The sequence below is a fragment of the Panthera uncia genome (assembly GCF_023721935.1).
Source record: "Panthera uncia isolate 11264 chromosome C1 unlocalized genomic scaffold, Puncia_PCG_1.0 HiC_scaffold_4, whole genome shotgun sequence".
NCBI classification, from domain to species: Eukaryota; Metazoa; Chordata; class Mammalia; order Carnivora; family Felidae; genus Panthera; species Panthera uncia.
In genome coordinates, this window is record NW_026057585.1 from 92822560 (window position 1) to 92837999 (window position 15440).

Genomic DNA, 15440 nt, shown 5'->3' on the forward strand with positions numbered 1-15440 from the left:
AAAGACAGAGCATGAACAGGGGAGGGTCAGAGAGAGGGAGACAGAATCTGAAACAGGCTCCAGGCTCTGAGCTGTCAGCACAGAGCCCGATGTGGGGCTTGAACTCACGGACTGCGAGATCATGACCTGAGCTGAAGTCGGCCGCTTAACCAACTGAGCCACCCAGGCGCCCCTCATTTCTGCTATTTTTAATTTTTTTTTAACGTTTTATTTATTTTTGAGACAGAGAGAGACAGAGCATGAACGGGGGAGGGGCAGAGAGAGAGGGAGACACAGAATCGGAAGCAGGCTCCAGGCTCTGAGCCATCAGCCCAGAGCCCGACGCGGGGCTCGAACTCACGGACCGCAAGATCGTGACCTGAGCTGAAGTCAGACGCTTAACCGACTGAGCCACCCAGGCGCCCCTCATGTCTGCTATTTTTAATTAGATGCTGGATATTGGGGCATTTCCTTTATTGAATGTCTGGATTTTCATCTTTTTGTTTTAAAGTTTATTTATTTATTTTGAGAGAGAGCGAGAGAAAGCACAGGGGAGGGATAGAAAGTGAGAGGGAGGATCCCAAGTAGGCTTCTCACTGTCAACGCAGAGCCACCCAGGTACCCCTGGATTTTGTTCTTTAAAGTGTTGAACTGGGGGGCAGGTGGTTAAGTTACTGAGGATAGTCTTTCTTTCAAGGTATTGTTTTATTTTATATTTTATTTTAATTTAATTTAATTTAATTTAATTTTAGTTTAGTTTAGTTTATCTTATTTTATCTTATTTTATTTTATGTATTTTATTTTATCTTATATTATTTTATTTTATTTTATTTTATTTTATTTTATTTTATTTTAGTAAACTCTACCCCCAGTGTAGACTCACAACCTGAGATCAAGAGTCACAGGCTGTACTGACTGAGCCAGCCAGGCGCCCCTCTTTTAAGGTTTTAAAGCTCTGTAAGGGAAGATCCAGAATAGTCTCTACTCTAGGGTTGATTTCGTCCCAACTACTGAAAAAGGAGCCATCTAAGATGTCCACTAATTCCACAGGCATTCACCAAAGTCTTTCTGCTCTGGCCGTTTGAAACTCGTGTGTCTTTCAGTCCTAGGTAAACTCTCCTCCCTGTTTTTTGTTCTTTGTCTGGCTTCGTAAAAGTTCACGCTACGTGTGTACTGCTCAGTACGCAACCAAAGACTTAAGAGTACCCCATGCATATTTCGGCAACTCTTTCTTTGCCTGGCTCCCCTCTGTGATGTTCTGATACACTAATCCCAGGGGCCTCCCATCTTCCCCAGCTACGATGTCTGTCCTCTTACCTCAGTGAATCTACTGTTCTGCTTGGGATACCACTTCCCGCACTGCAGCCCAGGAAGTACCTCCAGGCAAAGTTCTAGAGAGATCACCTCATCGGTTTCTCTTCTCTCAGGGATTATAGTCTTGTGCTGCCTGTTGTTCAATATCTGACAAGAATTTCACATAGTTGGTTCATGTATCTAGTTATTTATGGCAGAAGGACAAGTTCAGTACGAGTTGTTTCATTATGGCCAGAAACATAATTCTGTTCATTTATTTTCAGTTGTTTTTTTTTTCCTGTTTTTCAGATTGGATGATTTGTATTGATCTGTCTTCAAGCTTACTAATTCTTTTTTCTGCTATCTCCAATCTCCTGTGAAGCCCATTCAGTGACTTTTTCACTTCAGTTATTATACCCTTCAGTTCTAGAATTTCCGTTTGTTTCAGGTCTGTAGCTTCTGTTTCTCTATTCATTAAGATCACATTTTCCTTCAATTATTTCAATATATTCTTAATAGCTCCTTTTTTTATTTTGTTATTTTTTTAATATAATGTTTTTAAAATTTACATCCAAATTAGTTAGCATATAGTGCAACAATGATTTCCGGAGTAGATTCCTTAATGCCCCTTACCCATTCAGCCTATCCCCCCTCCCACACCCCCTCCAGTAACCCTCTATTTGTTTTCCATATTTATGAGTCTCCCATGCTTTGTCCCCCTCCCTGTTTTTTTTTTAATTTTTAAAAATGTTTTTATTTACTTTTGATACAGAGAGAGACAGCATGAGCAGGGGAGGGAGAGAGAGAGGGAGACACAGAATCTGAAGCAGGCTCCAGGCTCTGAGCTGTCAGCACAGAGCCCGATGTGGGGCTTGAACTCACGGACTGCGAGATCATGACCCGAGCTGAAGTCGGACACTTAACCAATGGAGCCCCCCAGGTGCCCACCCGCCCTGTTTTTATATTATTTTTGTTTCCCTTCCCTATGTTAATCTGTTTTGTCTCTTAAAGTCCTCATCTGAGTGGTCATAGGATATTTGTCTTTCTCTGACTAATGTCACTTAGCATAATATCCTCCAGTTCCATCCACGTAGTTGTAAATGGCAAGATTTCATTCTTTCTGATTGCCAAGTGATACTCCATTGTGTGTGTGTATATATATATATATATATATATGTATATACCACACCTTCTTTATCCATTCATCCATCGATAGACATTTGGGCTCCTTCCATACTTTGGCCATTGTTGATAGTGCTGCTATAAACATGGGGGTGCATGTGTCCCTTCGAAACAGCACACCTGTATCCCGTGGATGAATGCCTACTAGTGCCATTGCTGGGTCGTAGGGCAGTTCTATTTTTAGTTTTTTGAGGAACCTCCATACTGTTTTCCAGAGTTGCATTCACCATGCACCAGCTTGCATTCCTATTTAATAGCTCCTTTAAAGCCACCGTCTACTAAATCCAACATCTGGGCTACCTCAAGGTTGCTTTCCATGAGTTTATTTTTATGGCCCTTACTATGAACCACATTTTCCTGTTTCTTTGCATGTCTGATAATTTTGTTTTGTGTCCTGGACATTTTAGATGATATGATTTAGAGACTGGATTCTGTTGTGTTTAGAGACCAACCTCTTCCCTTGATGAGTGTTAATTTTTTGTTTTTGTAGGCAGTTCAATTACTGGCTGCTCACTCTGAATTTATGTAGCCTTGGGTTTGTTTTTTTTTTTTCTTTGTTATGGCATATTTGTGAAAAGCCTAGGTGTTACCTAAACCTTCTTACTTGGTAGACTCAACTTCCAAACTCTTCTTCCTGTGGATTTTAGTTTTAGGGAAAGTCTATAGCTGACAGAGATCGTCAGACTATTGTCCGCAGGTCACATACAGCTCACTGTTTTTATAGTTAAACCTGTATCAAAACACAGCCACATCCATTCATCTACAGAGAGTCTATGGATTCCTTGATGTGACACACTGGCAGCCCTGAGTATCTATTATCACTCCTGTGATACGAGATTGTCTACTTCTCCTTGTAGTTCTATCCGGTTTTACTTTATATTTCGTGTTTGGAATTTTGTATTTCCTGATGAACTGCACATTTTATCATTCTATGGTAGTCATTTGTGTCTCTAGCGATTTTTTTTTTATCTTAAGGCCTAGTTTTTTAAATATTAATATGGCTATAGCAACTTCCTTTGGTCAGGAATCAACTGACAGAACTTTCTTTATCCTTGGAGTTAATTCTTAAAAACTAATGTGTACATTGTTTAAAAAGCCAAACAGTCCAAAAAGCTTCATAATAAACACTTGTAGTTCCCCGCACCATTCTTCACCACGCTTCCCACTCCCTGAAGTCTCCCTTATCAAGGCAAATACTTTTCGACTCTCTCCTTACTTCTAAATAATATGCTTGTACTACAATATTTTAGTTAGTGATTTTTAGACTTGTATCTATTGATTTCCTACTAATGTATGGATTTAGCTGTCTGATACGACTATCCCCTAAACTCTCCTCTACCCATTCTAATATAATTTTTGAGTCAATAATTTGGGGGGAGGGTTCTATTATTATGGTTATGCAATTTTTTAATAGCTGAGTTTTTTTTTTTTATTATGCTATGATTTCATTTCCTTATCTTTTTAGCTCCTGAAGTTGACAATTGCCTTGATGTTTGTTTTGTACTCATTAATAATTTCTGTGCCTTCTTAGGGTTTCGTTTTCTTGGAGGCATGTTCTAAATAATTCCATTCTTCTTATTTTTGGATTCTCTTCAGGCCTGTTGCAGAGTTGTCATCCTGGGAGTCTGTTGTCATCCTAGGTATTCTTCCTTTCCTCTGATTAGGATTCTGTTTGTTAGATTACATTGTCTTACTTTTTCTCGGTTTGCTTAATCTTTCTTGGTTTGTTTGGTTTGATTAAAAAATAATAGGAGGGGCATCTGGGTGGCTCCGTCGGTTAAGCGTCTGATTTTGGCTCAGATCATGATCTCATAGTTCATGGGTTCGAGCACTGTGTTGGGATTCTGTCTGTCTCTCCCTCTTTCTCTGCCCCTCTCCCACGCGCACTCTCTTGCACGATTTCTCAAAATAAATGAACTTAAAAAAATAATAATAATGGGAGATGTTTCCCTAGTAACTTTTTTGGGTTAGAAAGGCAGTGATTCAATAACTGGTGCAGTAAACCCAGCCCTCGAAATGGTCCTATTCTTTAAAGCTATAGTGATCTAATCTACACTTGTCCTTTATGGCAGTTGCAGTACGAATGTGGGATCTCCCTTCAGCATCTTCCTTTACCTTTGCTTCTCTTCTGTGTTGGATTGCCTGTTTTCTGTATGTATATATTCTTTTTCTGTTTTTGGTTTATGCCCTCATTTTGGAAGGGTACGTCCTCCAGTAGCTTCTTGAAAAAGAATGCATGGGATGCAGAATTTTTGAGATTTTATGTGTCTGCAAAAGGGTTTATATTCACACATACTGAGCAGTTTAGCTGGGTATAGGATTGTAGATCGGCATGTTAGTTCAGGAATAGACCCCAATGCACTATAGTTCAAACAAGATAGTTTATTTCTCTCTTATATTGACAGTCCAGGAGAAGCAGGCAGGAAGACAAGGCTGCCCAGCGCACAACATATAGCTTCTTTCTAACGTATTGTTCCACCATTCCCTAGGTCAATCCTAAGCCAATTTACCAGCAACACATCTTAATTCAAGTCCTTGGAAAAGGGAGACAGGAAGTGGAGAGCAAGCAATTTCCTTTAAAATTGTGACCGAGAAAGTTGCACACACTTTGCTCATGTCCTTTTGGCCTCTGTGGGGTGAGGTTATTTTCTGGCTCATCTTTTCACTCAGCACGTTGCCTTTTCAGATCCTAGTTTTACAGAGGGGTCCAGATCCAACTTTCACGTGAGGGCTCTGGTATTCAATTTCTATGTTCTGTGTGTGAAGGTCATTAAACCCCCAAATTCCAGGCTCCAGAGATCAGCAGTGGCCCTAGCAGCACCAGCAGCTTAAGCCCTAGGGTTTCCCAACACCAAGTAGCATGCCCACCCCTCACCACTGCCTCAAAGCCCTGGGTGGACTGGCCCTGCCATCTTGCTGCACACGTTGCCCCCTCTTTTTCACACAGCAGGCTCTAGCCCCTCTGGCTTCCCTGCCATTCCTAGAGCCCACTGTGCTCTTTCTCACCTCATGGCCTTCCCACATGCCATTCTGTCTGCCTGAAAGACTGTTTCTCCAGAGATATCCATCTGACTTTCTCCCTCCCCCCATTCTGCTCAAACACCACTGCCTCTGAGACTTGCACCGAGCACTGCAAGCAAAAATAGACCCTCATCACTACCCTACTACCCAGCTTTACTCGCTCTCAGAACACCCACCACTACTGACATGGTATCGTATTGATTTGTTCACGGTCTGACTCTCCCACTAGGTGTGTGCCTAGGTGGTTGATTTTAGAAAGTGAATCCAGGGAGGAGTGACAGAAGGAATGTGAACAGAACGATGCAAGGGTGTGTTAGTGAGTCAACCACCCCCAGGATCCTCTGAGGAGACTGAATGGTGGCTCAGAATTCTGTCAGGAGAACAAAAAGGAACCTGTATCCCTCAGCTGCTAGCTCCTTTGGTCAAGGGTAGACCCCACAGTGGTTTAATTCCCCTGGACTTCTGGGATGCTTATGTCAGAGAAGCTCCAGGCAAGAGGCTTCTGAGGTGAGGCCATGTCAGACTGTCCCTGGGCAAAGCTGCTGAAAATCCACGTGGAAATGGTCACTGCAGCAGTGGCTGGAGTCAGAGAGGGGCTGAGAGAGACTAGGAGGCAGGGGCCTGTATGGAGATCTCTTGCTGCTTTCCCCAAGCACTTAGATGAGCAGCCGGCATGCGGTAAACACCCACTGAATATTTACTGAATGGATGAAAGGTGCTGCAGTCTGGAGGGTAGGCAAGTAGCAATGAGTCAAGAAAATAAAACTCAAATAAAACTCAGATCCGGAAGATGAGCAGGTTAACTGCACAGCTGCCTTGCAGAGCACGTGTACATCTAAGCAAAAATACCAGCGACAGACATCATAGTAACATTTAGCGAAGCTCTTTCCATGGGCCAGTTTTCTTGAATACTTGATGGGTCTGGTTATTTAATCCTGTAACATGAAAACTGACCCGTTTTACCCAGGGGAAACCTGAAGCCCAGGGAAGTCAAGTGACTTGCAGTGACAGGGTAGAGGTAACCACTTCCCTTGAGGGGTGACTGGAGCCCACAGCAAGGCAGTGACTTGCCCACAGTCATGAGAAGTCAATGGCAGAGCTGGGACTAAAACCCAGGTCTCCCAACTCCTGGGCTTGTGTCCCTGTCCCAGAGGTGGCCAGACAGACCAGGGGCTCAGAAAGAATGAGTGGGGAGGAGGGTGAACTAAACGCAGCCAGGCTGAGCAGGGCGGACACTGCCTCCCCAGCTATTACCAGAAGAAGCTGAAGGAAGGCACCTGTGAGGCCCGAGAGATGGAGTCGGCCATAGGCCGGCTGCGGTCCCGGAAGAAGCTTCCCTGCAACCCCCAGCAAGCAGACACCTTGGAAGTCCCGGAACGAAGGGTCCTCAGGATCCTGAGCCGGCTGAAGCAGCAGAACTACGGTGAGGGCCTTGGGCATGGTGAGTTCTCCGCATTCCTGCCCGCCTGGCCTCTCCCTGGGCCCCTGCGGCCACACCTCGTTGCTGCGCGACATGGTTGCCCACGTTGGGCCTACCTGTGGGCGGTAGTCAACGGGCTGCAAATCGCTCCTCCACCTCTGGCTCTCTGACAGGGGCCCCCTGCGCTCTTCCCCCAGGCCTTAACCCTGAGCACATGTTGGTCCCAAGAGCCTCAACTGAGAACGGAGGGTGATTGGCCATCCCAGCTCACCATTTACTGAACACCCACTGGGGTCACTCCCCATGCTGGGACTTTGTACACGGGCTAGAATTTAGCCCTCGCCACCATGTTCACCCCGTTTTACAGAAGAGAACAGTGGGACGGAAGTTTAAGCAACTTGCCCAAGGCCCCACAACTAGCGTGTGTCAGAAAGGGCAGTGTGTACCCAGGTCTGATTCCAAAACCTGTGCCCTTTTCACTGGGCATAATAGCAGGTGCCACCGATTAGATCCCTACTGTGTGCCAAGTGATGGGCTAGGAGCTTTCCAGAGTCTCTCCGGTGTACTGACTGGACCGCCAGGACCCGTCACAAAGACTTGTCCTCCTGTGCAAGCTGTTATTAGCCCTTACACCGTGCTCAGGATTTAGCCGAGTGCTCCGCGCGTTGCCCCTTTAATCAGCTCTGAGAGGTGGGCACCACTATCACCTCCAGCTTACACAGAGGCTCAGAGAGCTTCAGCGATTTGCCCAAACCCACCCAGCTCATTATGTGGCAAAGGTGGGATTTCAGCTGGGTGGGCCAGCCTCCCGAGGTCGGGTGCGCTCTGGAGCGTTCCCCTCTTCTGACTCCTCCTCCCTTGCCAGCTGCCAATCTGCAGAGCCCCTACGCCCAGGTGCCCTGTATCCCGCTCTATCCGCGGCTGGACAAGAAGATGGCCCGACGGAAGCAGGGCAGCCACTACGTGCTAGATCAGTGTACCCCCACCAGCCTGGGCCCCGACATCCGTAGCCTTTTCTTCCAGTCAGGATCTCAAGGAAGCAGGTGGGTGTCCAGAAGGCAGGGGCTCCAGCCCAGGCCCATCCACCTCCTTCTTTATGAGGCGCTGGCCTAACCCGAGGGGAATCCAGCCTTCCAAGAGAGGATACCTGGGACACTGCTGCTCTAGGGAGGGAAAGGGGGAAAGGACGGAAGCAGTAAGAAACGAACCTTTGTTGAACACTGGGTGCCACGGCGATCGTGCCTAAGTCACAGCACTTACGCCTTCCTGTGCCCAGACTCAGCGGCACATGCTGTCCTTCTCTTAGGCTGGCACCGCCTGCCTTTCCCACACAGGGGGTTTAGCTCTCAAGTCCTTTGCCTGCGTCTGACTCCCGTGTTAGGAGCAGTAGGCAACAGGGACTGCTGGGTGGAGGGAAGCTTCCCCCGCCAGTCCCCTTCCAGGCACTTTGGGGGTAAGAGAAGTCTGGACTTGCAATCAGGCCCCCGAGCCTGACTGCTTGGCTCCATCACTTCCCAGGGAAGGCCTCCTCTCCCCTGGGACACGTGGGGATGGCTCGTTTCCTCCCACCCTTCTCGCCTCTCTCCCTAGGGAACACAACTCAGAGAGCCGAAAGTGGCTCAGCTCTGTGCCGGCTCGAACCCACTGACCTGCGGAGTCTACTCGGGGCAGCTGCTGTCCAAGGCCTGCAGATGGACAGGTCGTCAGGCAGGTACTGCTGCTGAGTTTTGCTTTTGTGGCCTGGTAAGCCAATAAACACCGAGAACCTCGGCCTCTGCGTCTGGCGCCAGGGAAGGCCCCCAGGCTTTCACCCCTCCACTCGGCTCTTGGCCTGCAGGGCCCTGGCTTCCCCCAGGCTTGGGAAACCCTGAAATGAGACACACCTCACGACCCTGCCCAGGGTTAGGGCGCCTGCTAGAGGGGCCCAGGGTGCAAAGTCTTGACCTCCTACGCACTCTCGAAGCACAGGGCTGGGACTCTCCGCAGAGGAGTGTCTCCCCTTTTGGACTAGGATCCCCACGAGGACAGGAAGCATCTCTCCCCTCTTGCTCGAGGGGAGCGGTGAATCTAAGAAAAGTACCTGGGAAAGATTCTGGACCCTGAAAGGGGCAGCCAGACCCTGCAGAAGGGCAGGAGGGGGTCTCAGCCATGCTCTCACCAACGGAGCCCCAGGACCCATGGGGGCCCTTCTCTTGAAACCTAAGGGTGTGTGGGTCTTTGCCCCCCAACCCACATGCCACCCCAGGCCTACTTCTCTAACCAAGAGTGAGCTCCTCCCTGGGACTGAGCAGGGGCAGCTCCCCCAGCAGTTAAACAGGCAGGCACAGCAAGAGGTTAGGAGGCCAGGGACTGAAATGAGGACAAGGCTCTGACAAGTTTAAAACATGTATTTAAAATACAATTTATAAAATGCTTAATCTGCCGACTCAGGAGCCCGCGGTGCGGGGTGGGGTGGGGTAGGCAGCTGCCCGCTAGACCAGCAGAGCAGGACTGCAGGGGTGCGGCCCTTCCTCCCATGCCCTTCTGTTCAGACACCCCAGGGGCCCATGTGCACCCCTGGGATCACACGGCCAGAAAACAGGACCCCAGAGGTTTCCAGAGTCTCTGCTTACCAGGGAGGCTGGGGCAGCCCTGCCGGCCCATCCCTGAGCAGAGCATCCCCACATGGGGCAGAGCAGGGTATGGCTGGGCTGGACAGGGCAGGGCGGGGCAGTGGGCTCTGGAAGGGGCTGATGGTAGCAGATAGGGTGTTGCCTCCTGCCTGCAGGTGGGGAGCACCCTGATTGAGTGGGCTGAGAAGGGTTGGTCACCAGGCCCGGACCCCCAGCTCCTTTGGTTATAGGCTGACATCAGAATAGTGGCTCATGGGAAGCGGTTAGCTGGCAGGTCTGAGGCCTGGCTCATGGGGTCAGGGAGGAGCTGGGGGAAGGGGACAGTACCATGAAGGCAGATAAAGGGGCAGCAGCCTCAGGTTTCTGCCCCCCATCCCCCTGGGGTTTTCCAAGCCAAAGCCTGCAGCTTACTTTAAAAAAAAAAAAAAAAAAAAAAAAAAAATTAAAAAAAAAAAAAGCACTTAAGGAAAGTTACAGACAACTACCAAAAAAACAAAAAAACAAAAAAAAAAAAAAAAAAACAAAAACAACCCACACACAAAATCCAAACTGTTCTCCCATCTCCCCTCCCGCCTCCCCCCAACACAATACAGTTCATTTTCACTTTTTTCTTTCTTTTTAAAATCTTGCCTGCCACCTCTCCATCTGGGAAGCCAAGGGTACGACCGCTGGTGGCTGGTGGCAGGCACACAGCGGGCAGAGCCGCATCTTTGGCCAGAGGGAGGTGGGAACACCCGTCCCTACTACGTCGTCGGTCCACAGACGCCCATCAGCCAGCCTTCCCATTGGCTCCCGCTAGGGGAGGGGTGGGCAAGAACAGGTGGTCCCGACGGCTGCGCACCGGCACTCCTGGCCGTGCCACCTGGCCTGCCTCTGTGCCCGTCTCCAACTGAAAGGACGGTCTCATCTTGGGCCAGAAACCACTATTACATGAGGGACGGACACCATACATCTAGAATGAGGAAACTCGGTCAGGGCAGGGGAACTACAAAGACAGCAGCCAACTTTCTCCCTTGCCCACGCCCGGAGGGAATCCCTCCTCAGAACGGCCCGTGGGCACAACCCAACGCCCTGTGGGTTCTCCATGACTGAAGTTCTGTTCAGCTCTGCTCGCGGACAATCTCCTGGCTTCTCACGGTTATAAGGCTGTGCTATGGACTAGCTGCTGCTTCAACTGGCAGCCGGCCCTTCCTAAGCGGGAGGTGCAGCGGGCTTGCTGGGCCCGGCCTACATTCCCACAGGGCAAGGCTGAGAGCCAGGTGAACCAAAGGTGGAGTGAGCCTGCAAAACCGAGCTTGCCACCTTGGCCGCCACAAGCTGCCCTAATCACAAAACGTCATACCGCCCACTCCAAAACTCATCCACTGAGCGCGGAGGCCATCCGGCTGGCTGAGGGATAAGGCGCAGTGCAACGGAAGAGACCAGAAAGCCTGAGAGGACCCAGATTGTACACACACACGGCTGCTCTGGGCAGTGCCCTCTTAGCCTCTTCCACCTTAAAGGGCCAAAGCAAATCTCTAGGCTCCAGGGACAGAGGGGGAAGCTGACTTCATTCCAAGCCCCCGCTCCGGAAAAATGGGTGAAGGGTCGCCTGGGTTTATGGGAAACCAGTCTGTCATCACCAATCTTTGCAATGCACAGCTTGCCTTTTCCCAAATGTGTTCAGAATGGTCTGCTCCCAAGGTAGTGATTTCACAAAGGAAATGTACCAGGAACGGTTACTGAGCTGGGGCCATCCGCAGAGACGGTGCTCACAGACCCTCCGGAGTGGGAAGATCTCTCCACCTTCCGAGCACGCTAGGCAGGAGGCGCAAAGTCCTGGAGCCACTCTCTCCTGGCTCTCCTTGTGCTAACAGCCAAACACTGAGCAAGTCTCACACCCCTTACCTCTGAGCTCGGAGTGCATCTCAGTCCCTGCTCCCTTCTAGAAGGAGCAAGTCTGGCTGGCAGGGAACCGCCCTGAGGGGTATGGGAAGGGGAAGTCTGTTCACTTTCCCTAACTCCCAGAATACTAGAGGTGGGGTTAGCACCCTCCCCCAGGCTCTCTGAGCCTGTAGAGCTAGCCCAGTCTCAGATAGGGCCAAGATGCCCCTGGGACTCAGCTGGGGGAGGGAGGTATAGGCATGGGGTGCTCATCTGTCCTGGGGGCTGCAGAGCCCTGCCCCTTTTCTGGGCGGCAGTAGGAATACAGAAGCTAAGCTCACCAAAAACCTATTGGTTAACGTTTCTAGTGAATTTCCCAGAAACATTTTTAAGTAGACTACCAAACTACCCTTTCTCAATTAAAAATTCATTAAACTGCTAAAACCCCTCCCATGCACTTTTTCTTGCAAATCAGAGATTTGTATAAACAAACAAAAAATAGGAAGGAGAAAAAAAAAAAAAAAAGAAAGGATATTTTCAAATGGAACTTGCTTTTAAGTGATGAAAGACATGCACTTGGGGGTGGGTGGCGGGAGTTCTCATCTGTGTTTTGAAATCCCAAAATTAATGAGCATGATAAACTGTTATTGCTGGCACTGGCTTTACCCCAAGTGGCCAAGTGGCACTGTCTGACTCTCTACTGAGTCCTTCGCGGGTCCCCCCAACCCTCCCCTAACCCCCACCCTTTCCCTTTCCATTGACTTGGGACAGCCCTTATAGACGTGCCAATCACAGTGGGAAGAGGGGGGGAAGGTGGGAGGTCACAGTGCATGGGGTTCAAGGTCACAGTGGGCGGAGCAAAGGGGATCACAGTGCAAGTAAGTCAGGTCGTTCCCTCTGCTCAAGTCCAGCTGTCTGCCACGGCAGTGCGACCCGTGGCGGACGACCCAAGAGGCGGTGACGGCGGTAGCGGCAGCATCCTTTCCTGCACGCATTTATCTGCGTTGTTTGAAGCCTTGTGACCCATCTGGACCCAAAGGCTGTCTGATCACATTATTGGGCTGCCTGCTGTCCTCGGGTTGGGAGATCCTGGTTGGCCTGGAGGGAAGAAGATCAGAGGGAGGCCTGAAAAAGGACATCAAAGAGGTCCCCAAATCTTTTTTCTTTTTTTTTTTTTTAACTTTTTTAACGTTTATTTATTATTGAGACAGAGTGTGAGTGGGGGAGGGGCAGAGAGAGAGGGAGACACAGAATCGGAAGCAGACCCCAGGCTCTGAGCAGTCAGCACAGAGCCCGACGCGGGGCTCGAACCCACGAACTGCGAGATCATGACTTGAGCTGAAGTCGGACGCTTAACCGACTGAGCCACCCAGGCGCCCCAAAGACGTCCCCAAATCTTAAAACTGCAGCTGGGGCAGAGGCCAAAGCGGCTATCAGCCAACTCTTGCTCCCTGACCTCACGTCTCTGACATGTGGATTCAGGGAGCCTTGTTCCAAGCTGGGAAGCCCCCGTGGGTAGGTGGGGCGGGTGGTCTACATTCACCCTGAGTGCTAACAGCGCTTCTTCCCCGAATCTAGAGGGCAAGGGGAGCGCTCAAGGGCCCATCTTGTCCAGAGGCAGTGACCTCAGGCAGCTCAGCCCCCACAGAATCGTGTGGCACAGAGTTGTCAGAGTATCAAGCAAAGGTGAAGCCCCCAGAGCAAGAGCTCAGTAGAGGGATCCAGCATCAGCCACTGCTGCCCTCCTGCTTCTCTCCAAATTATGAGGTTAATGGTTGACTCCTATTGACACAGAAGACTAAAAGGGAACAGACTTTTTCTATTCTGCCAAGTGAAGGCTTAGAGAAGAAAAGTCTATCAAACTAACGGAGGGATGGGAAGAAGGTGCAAGCCCCAGAACAGCTAGCCCGAGGAGGCCTCCCAAAGTCGGAAAGAGGCTATTTAAAAAAAAAATTTTTAACGTTTATTTATTTTCGAGACAGAGAGAGACAGAGCATGAATGGGGGAGGGTCAGAGAGAGAGGGAGACACAGAATCTGAAACAGGCTCCAGGCTCTGAGCCATTAGCCCAGAGCCCGACCCGGGGCTCGAACTCACGGACCGCGAGATCGTGACCTGAGCCGAAGTCGGACGCCCAACCGACTGAGCAACCCAGGCGCCCCAAGAAAGAGGCTATTTTAACAAATACTGCTTTAGCTTTAGCAAGAGGTGACACGTTTACATAATGCAACCTCTAGGACTGCAAAGAAAAAAGTGCCAGGGACGAAAAAGGATTCAGAAAATCCAGAAAACGTTACAAAGGGCTATTCTGAGACCCAGAAGATAACATCTAAGCACTTCACGGGGCGCCATCCACTGTGCGAGGTGAGGTTCTCAGAACGCCACGCTCATTTACTTGTACAACGAGTTGACGGGGCAGGTACTGTGTCATCCCATTTCCCCCATACGTTAGGCTATGAGGGGACAGAGAGGTCAGGCAGCCCTAAGTGGAAGGAAATGGTAGATTCTGACCCAAAGTCCATGCCTTTAACCTCCATGCGACACTGCCCCCCCCCCCCCCCCCCGGTGCCTGCAGAGGCAGCCTGCCAGCAAACCACAGCCTCAAAGCTTGAGGTCGTGAGCCAACGCAGCAGACACTGAACTTGCCCACCAGGCCAGGGCCGGCAGCTGGAGCCGCCCTGGTTCCAGCCCCCTCTCTGCCTGCTTCTCATTCCTCCATGTGCAGCCAGGCCGCCCCCCCTTCTCCCCTGTAAGGTGGTCGGGCAGAGTGGTCGACGGTCAGCCCTGCCAGCTACACTCACCTGTCGAGGATGGGCTTTTCCTGTTCCTCCTCGGGGCTGGCACTGCCCAGGATCCGCTTCCGGGCCTCGGCGTACTCTGCCTCCCGCTGTGCTAGGGACTTGACAGGAAGGGCTGGCCTGCTGGTGGAGTTGGGGCTGCTGACCACACCGTTGCTGGTGGGCCTCTTGAGGATGCGGATCTGTGGAGGGGGCCCCGTGGGAAGGCTATCGTCCTGAATCACAATGGGCACTTTGGGAGGAGATTTGGATTTCCTGCTGACAAAGAGCAAACAGAGCTTCACAAGTCCTACCCCTGACTTCGGAGGCCCCAGCCACGTCCCTCAACCACCCCCATCACCTTCCCCTCCCTCCTCCTAATTCTATCCGTTGTTCTCTGGCCTCGGACCAGACAGCAGAACTCTCACTCCTGGGTGTCTCAGAAGAGCAACCTTGCCACAAGCTCACGTCGTCCTCAGGCCTGCTCCTCAGACCTCACCCCAGGCAAATGGGGCGGGAGCACCATCTCATTCTGGGACTTCTACACCCGGATTCACAGTCGCACCAACCACTGTTTGCCCCTGTGGCAAAACATTGCGTGCCCAGAGTCCAACGAGGTCAGTTAAAATCCCGACTTCCCTACACACAGAGCAGAGTGTAACAGGCTGGAGTAGCAGGAGCCCTTAGCTTAGGGGTCAGCAAAGTGTTCGCTCCGGCCACAGCCTTCCGCATGTGCCCACACCAGTCAAACACTACAAAGGAGCCCACTCCACCGTCCCTGCCTGGCATCAGGATAGGATTTACCAAACTGCCTCAGCCTTCTGGTAAGTGACCTGTGCCTCCCAGAGACCAGCTACGCCAGACAACTGGGTCATCTCTCCAGAAGAGGTTCTGAGCAGAGACACCTCCCTCACCCGGGCTCTCCGGTACCCTGGACGCGGCGGGGCTGGGGTGAAGGGCGATCCTAGAGACAGCGCGTCCCACTGCTCAGAGCAGAAGCACGTCCAAGGCTGCTGGGTGTGCACATCAGGCAACGAGTCCACAAGGAGAGGTGGAAAACACCACAGGAGAGGGAAAGAAACAAAAGCCACAAGAGAAAAAAGGGATCCGGGCAGGAGTGACCACTTCTCAGTAGCCACAAAGACCCTCCCCAGAGCAGCCAACTAGCTTCTCTTCAGAACCAAACAGCCTGCAGGGGGCCTGTTTTCAGAGCCGCGGTTGTCAGGAGGGGAAGGGGCTGGTGAACTCAGCTGCCGCCAGGGGAGGTCCGGGGGGGGGGGGGGGGGGGGGGGGG

The 15440-nt window shown here is 50.6% G+C and overlaps 2 protein-coding genes across 5 annotated transcripts in view; one reads left to right on the forward strand and one right to left on the reverse strand.

The window, feature by feature from the left end:
• Positions 1-8665, forward strand: part of SPATA21 (spermatogenesis associated 21) — a 31856-nt gene extending 23191 nt beyond the window's left edge. Inside the window, exons 8-10 of the mRNA XM_049618001.1 lie at positions 6723-6898; positions 7761-7938; positions 8486-8665. Coding sequence (XP_049473958.1) covers positions 6723-6898; positions 7761-7938; positions 8486-8543 — 412 coding nt within the window. The 3' untranslated portion in view covers positions 8544-8665. The remainder of the gene's footprint in view (positions 1-6722; positions 6899-7760; positions 7939-8485) is intronic.
• A 599-nt stretch (positions 8666-9264) lies between these two features.
• Positions 9265-15440, reverse strand: part of SZRD1 (SUZ RNA binding domain containing 1) — a 26596-nt gene continuing 20420 nt past the window's right edge. For 2 of the 4 annotated variants that reach the window (XM_049618011.1, XM_049618009.1), the window contains 2 exons: positions 14171-14422; positions 9265-12468 (listed from right to left, as the gene is read on the reverse strand). In XM_049618011.1, the coding sequence (XP_049473968.1) occupies positions 12366-12468; positions 14171-14422 (355 nt within the window). In that variant the 3' untranslated portion in view covers positions 9265-12365. Of the gene's footprint in view, positions 12469-14170; positions 14426-15440 lie in introns of all 4 variants that reach the window. The other 2 variants (XM_049618010.1, XM_049618008.1) reach the window with 1 other exon arrangement.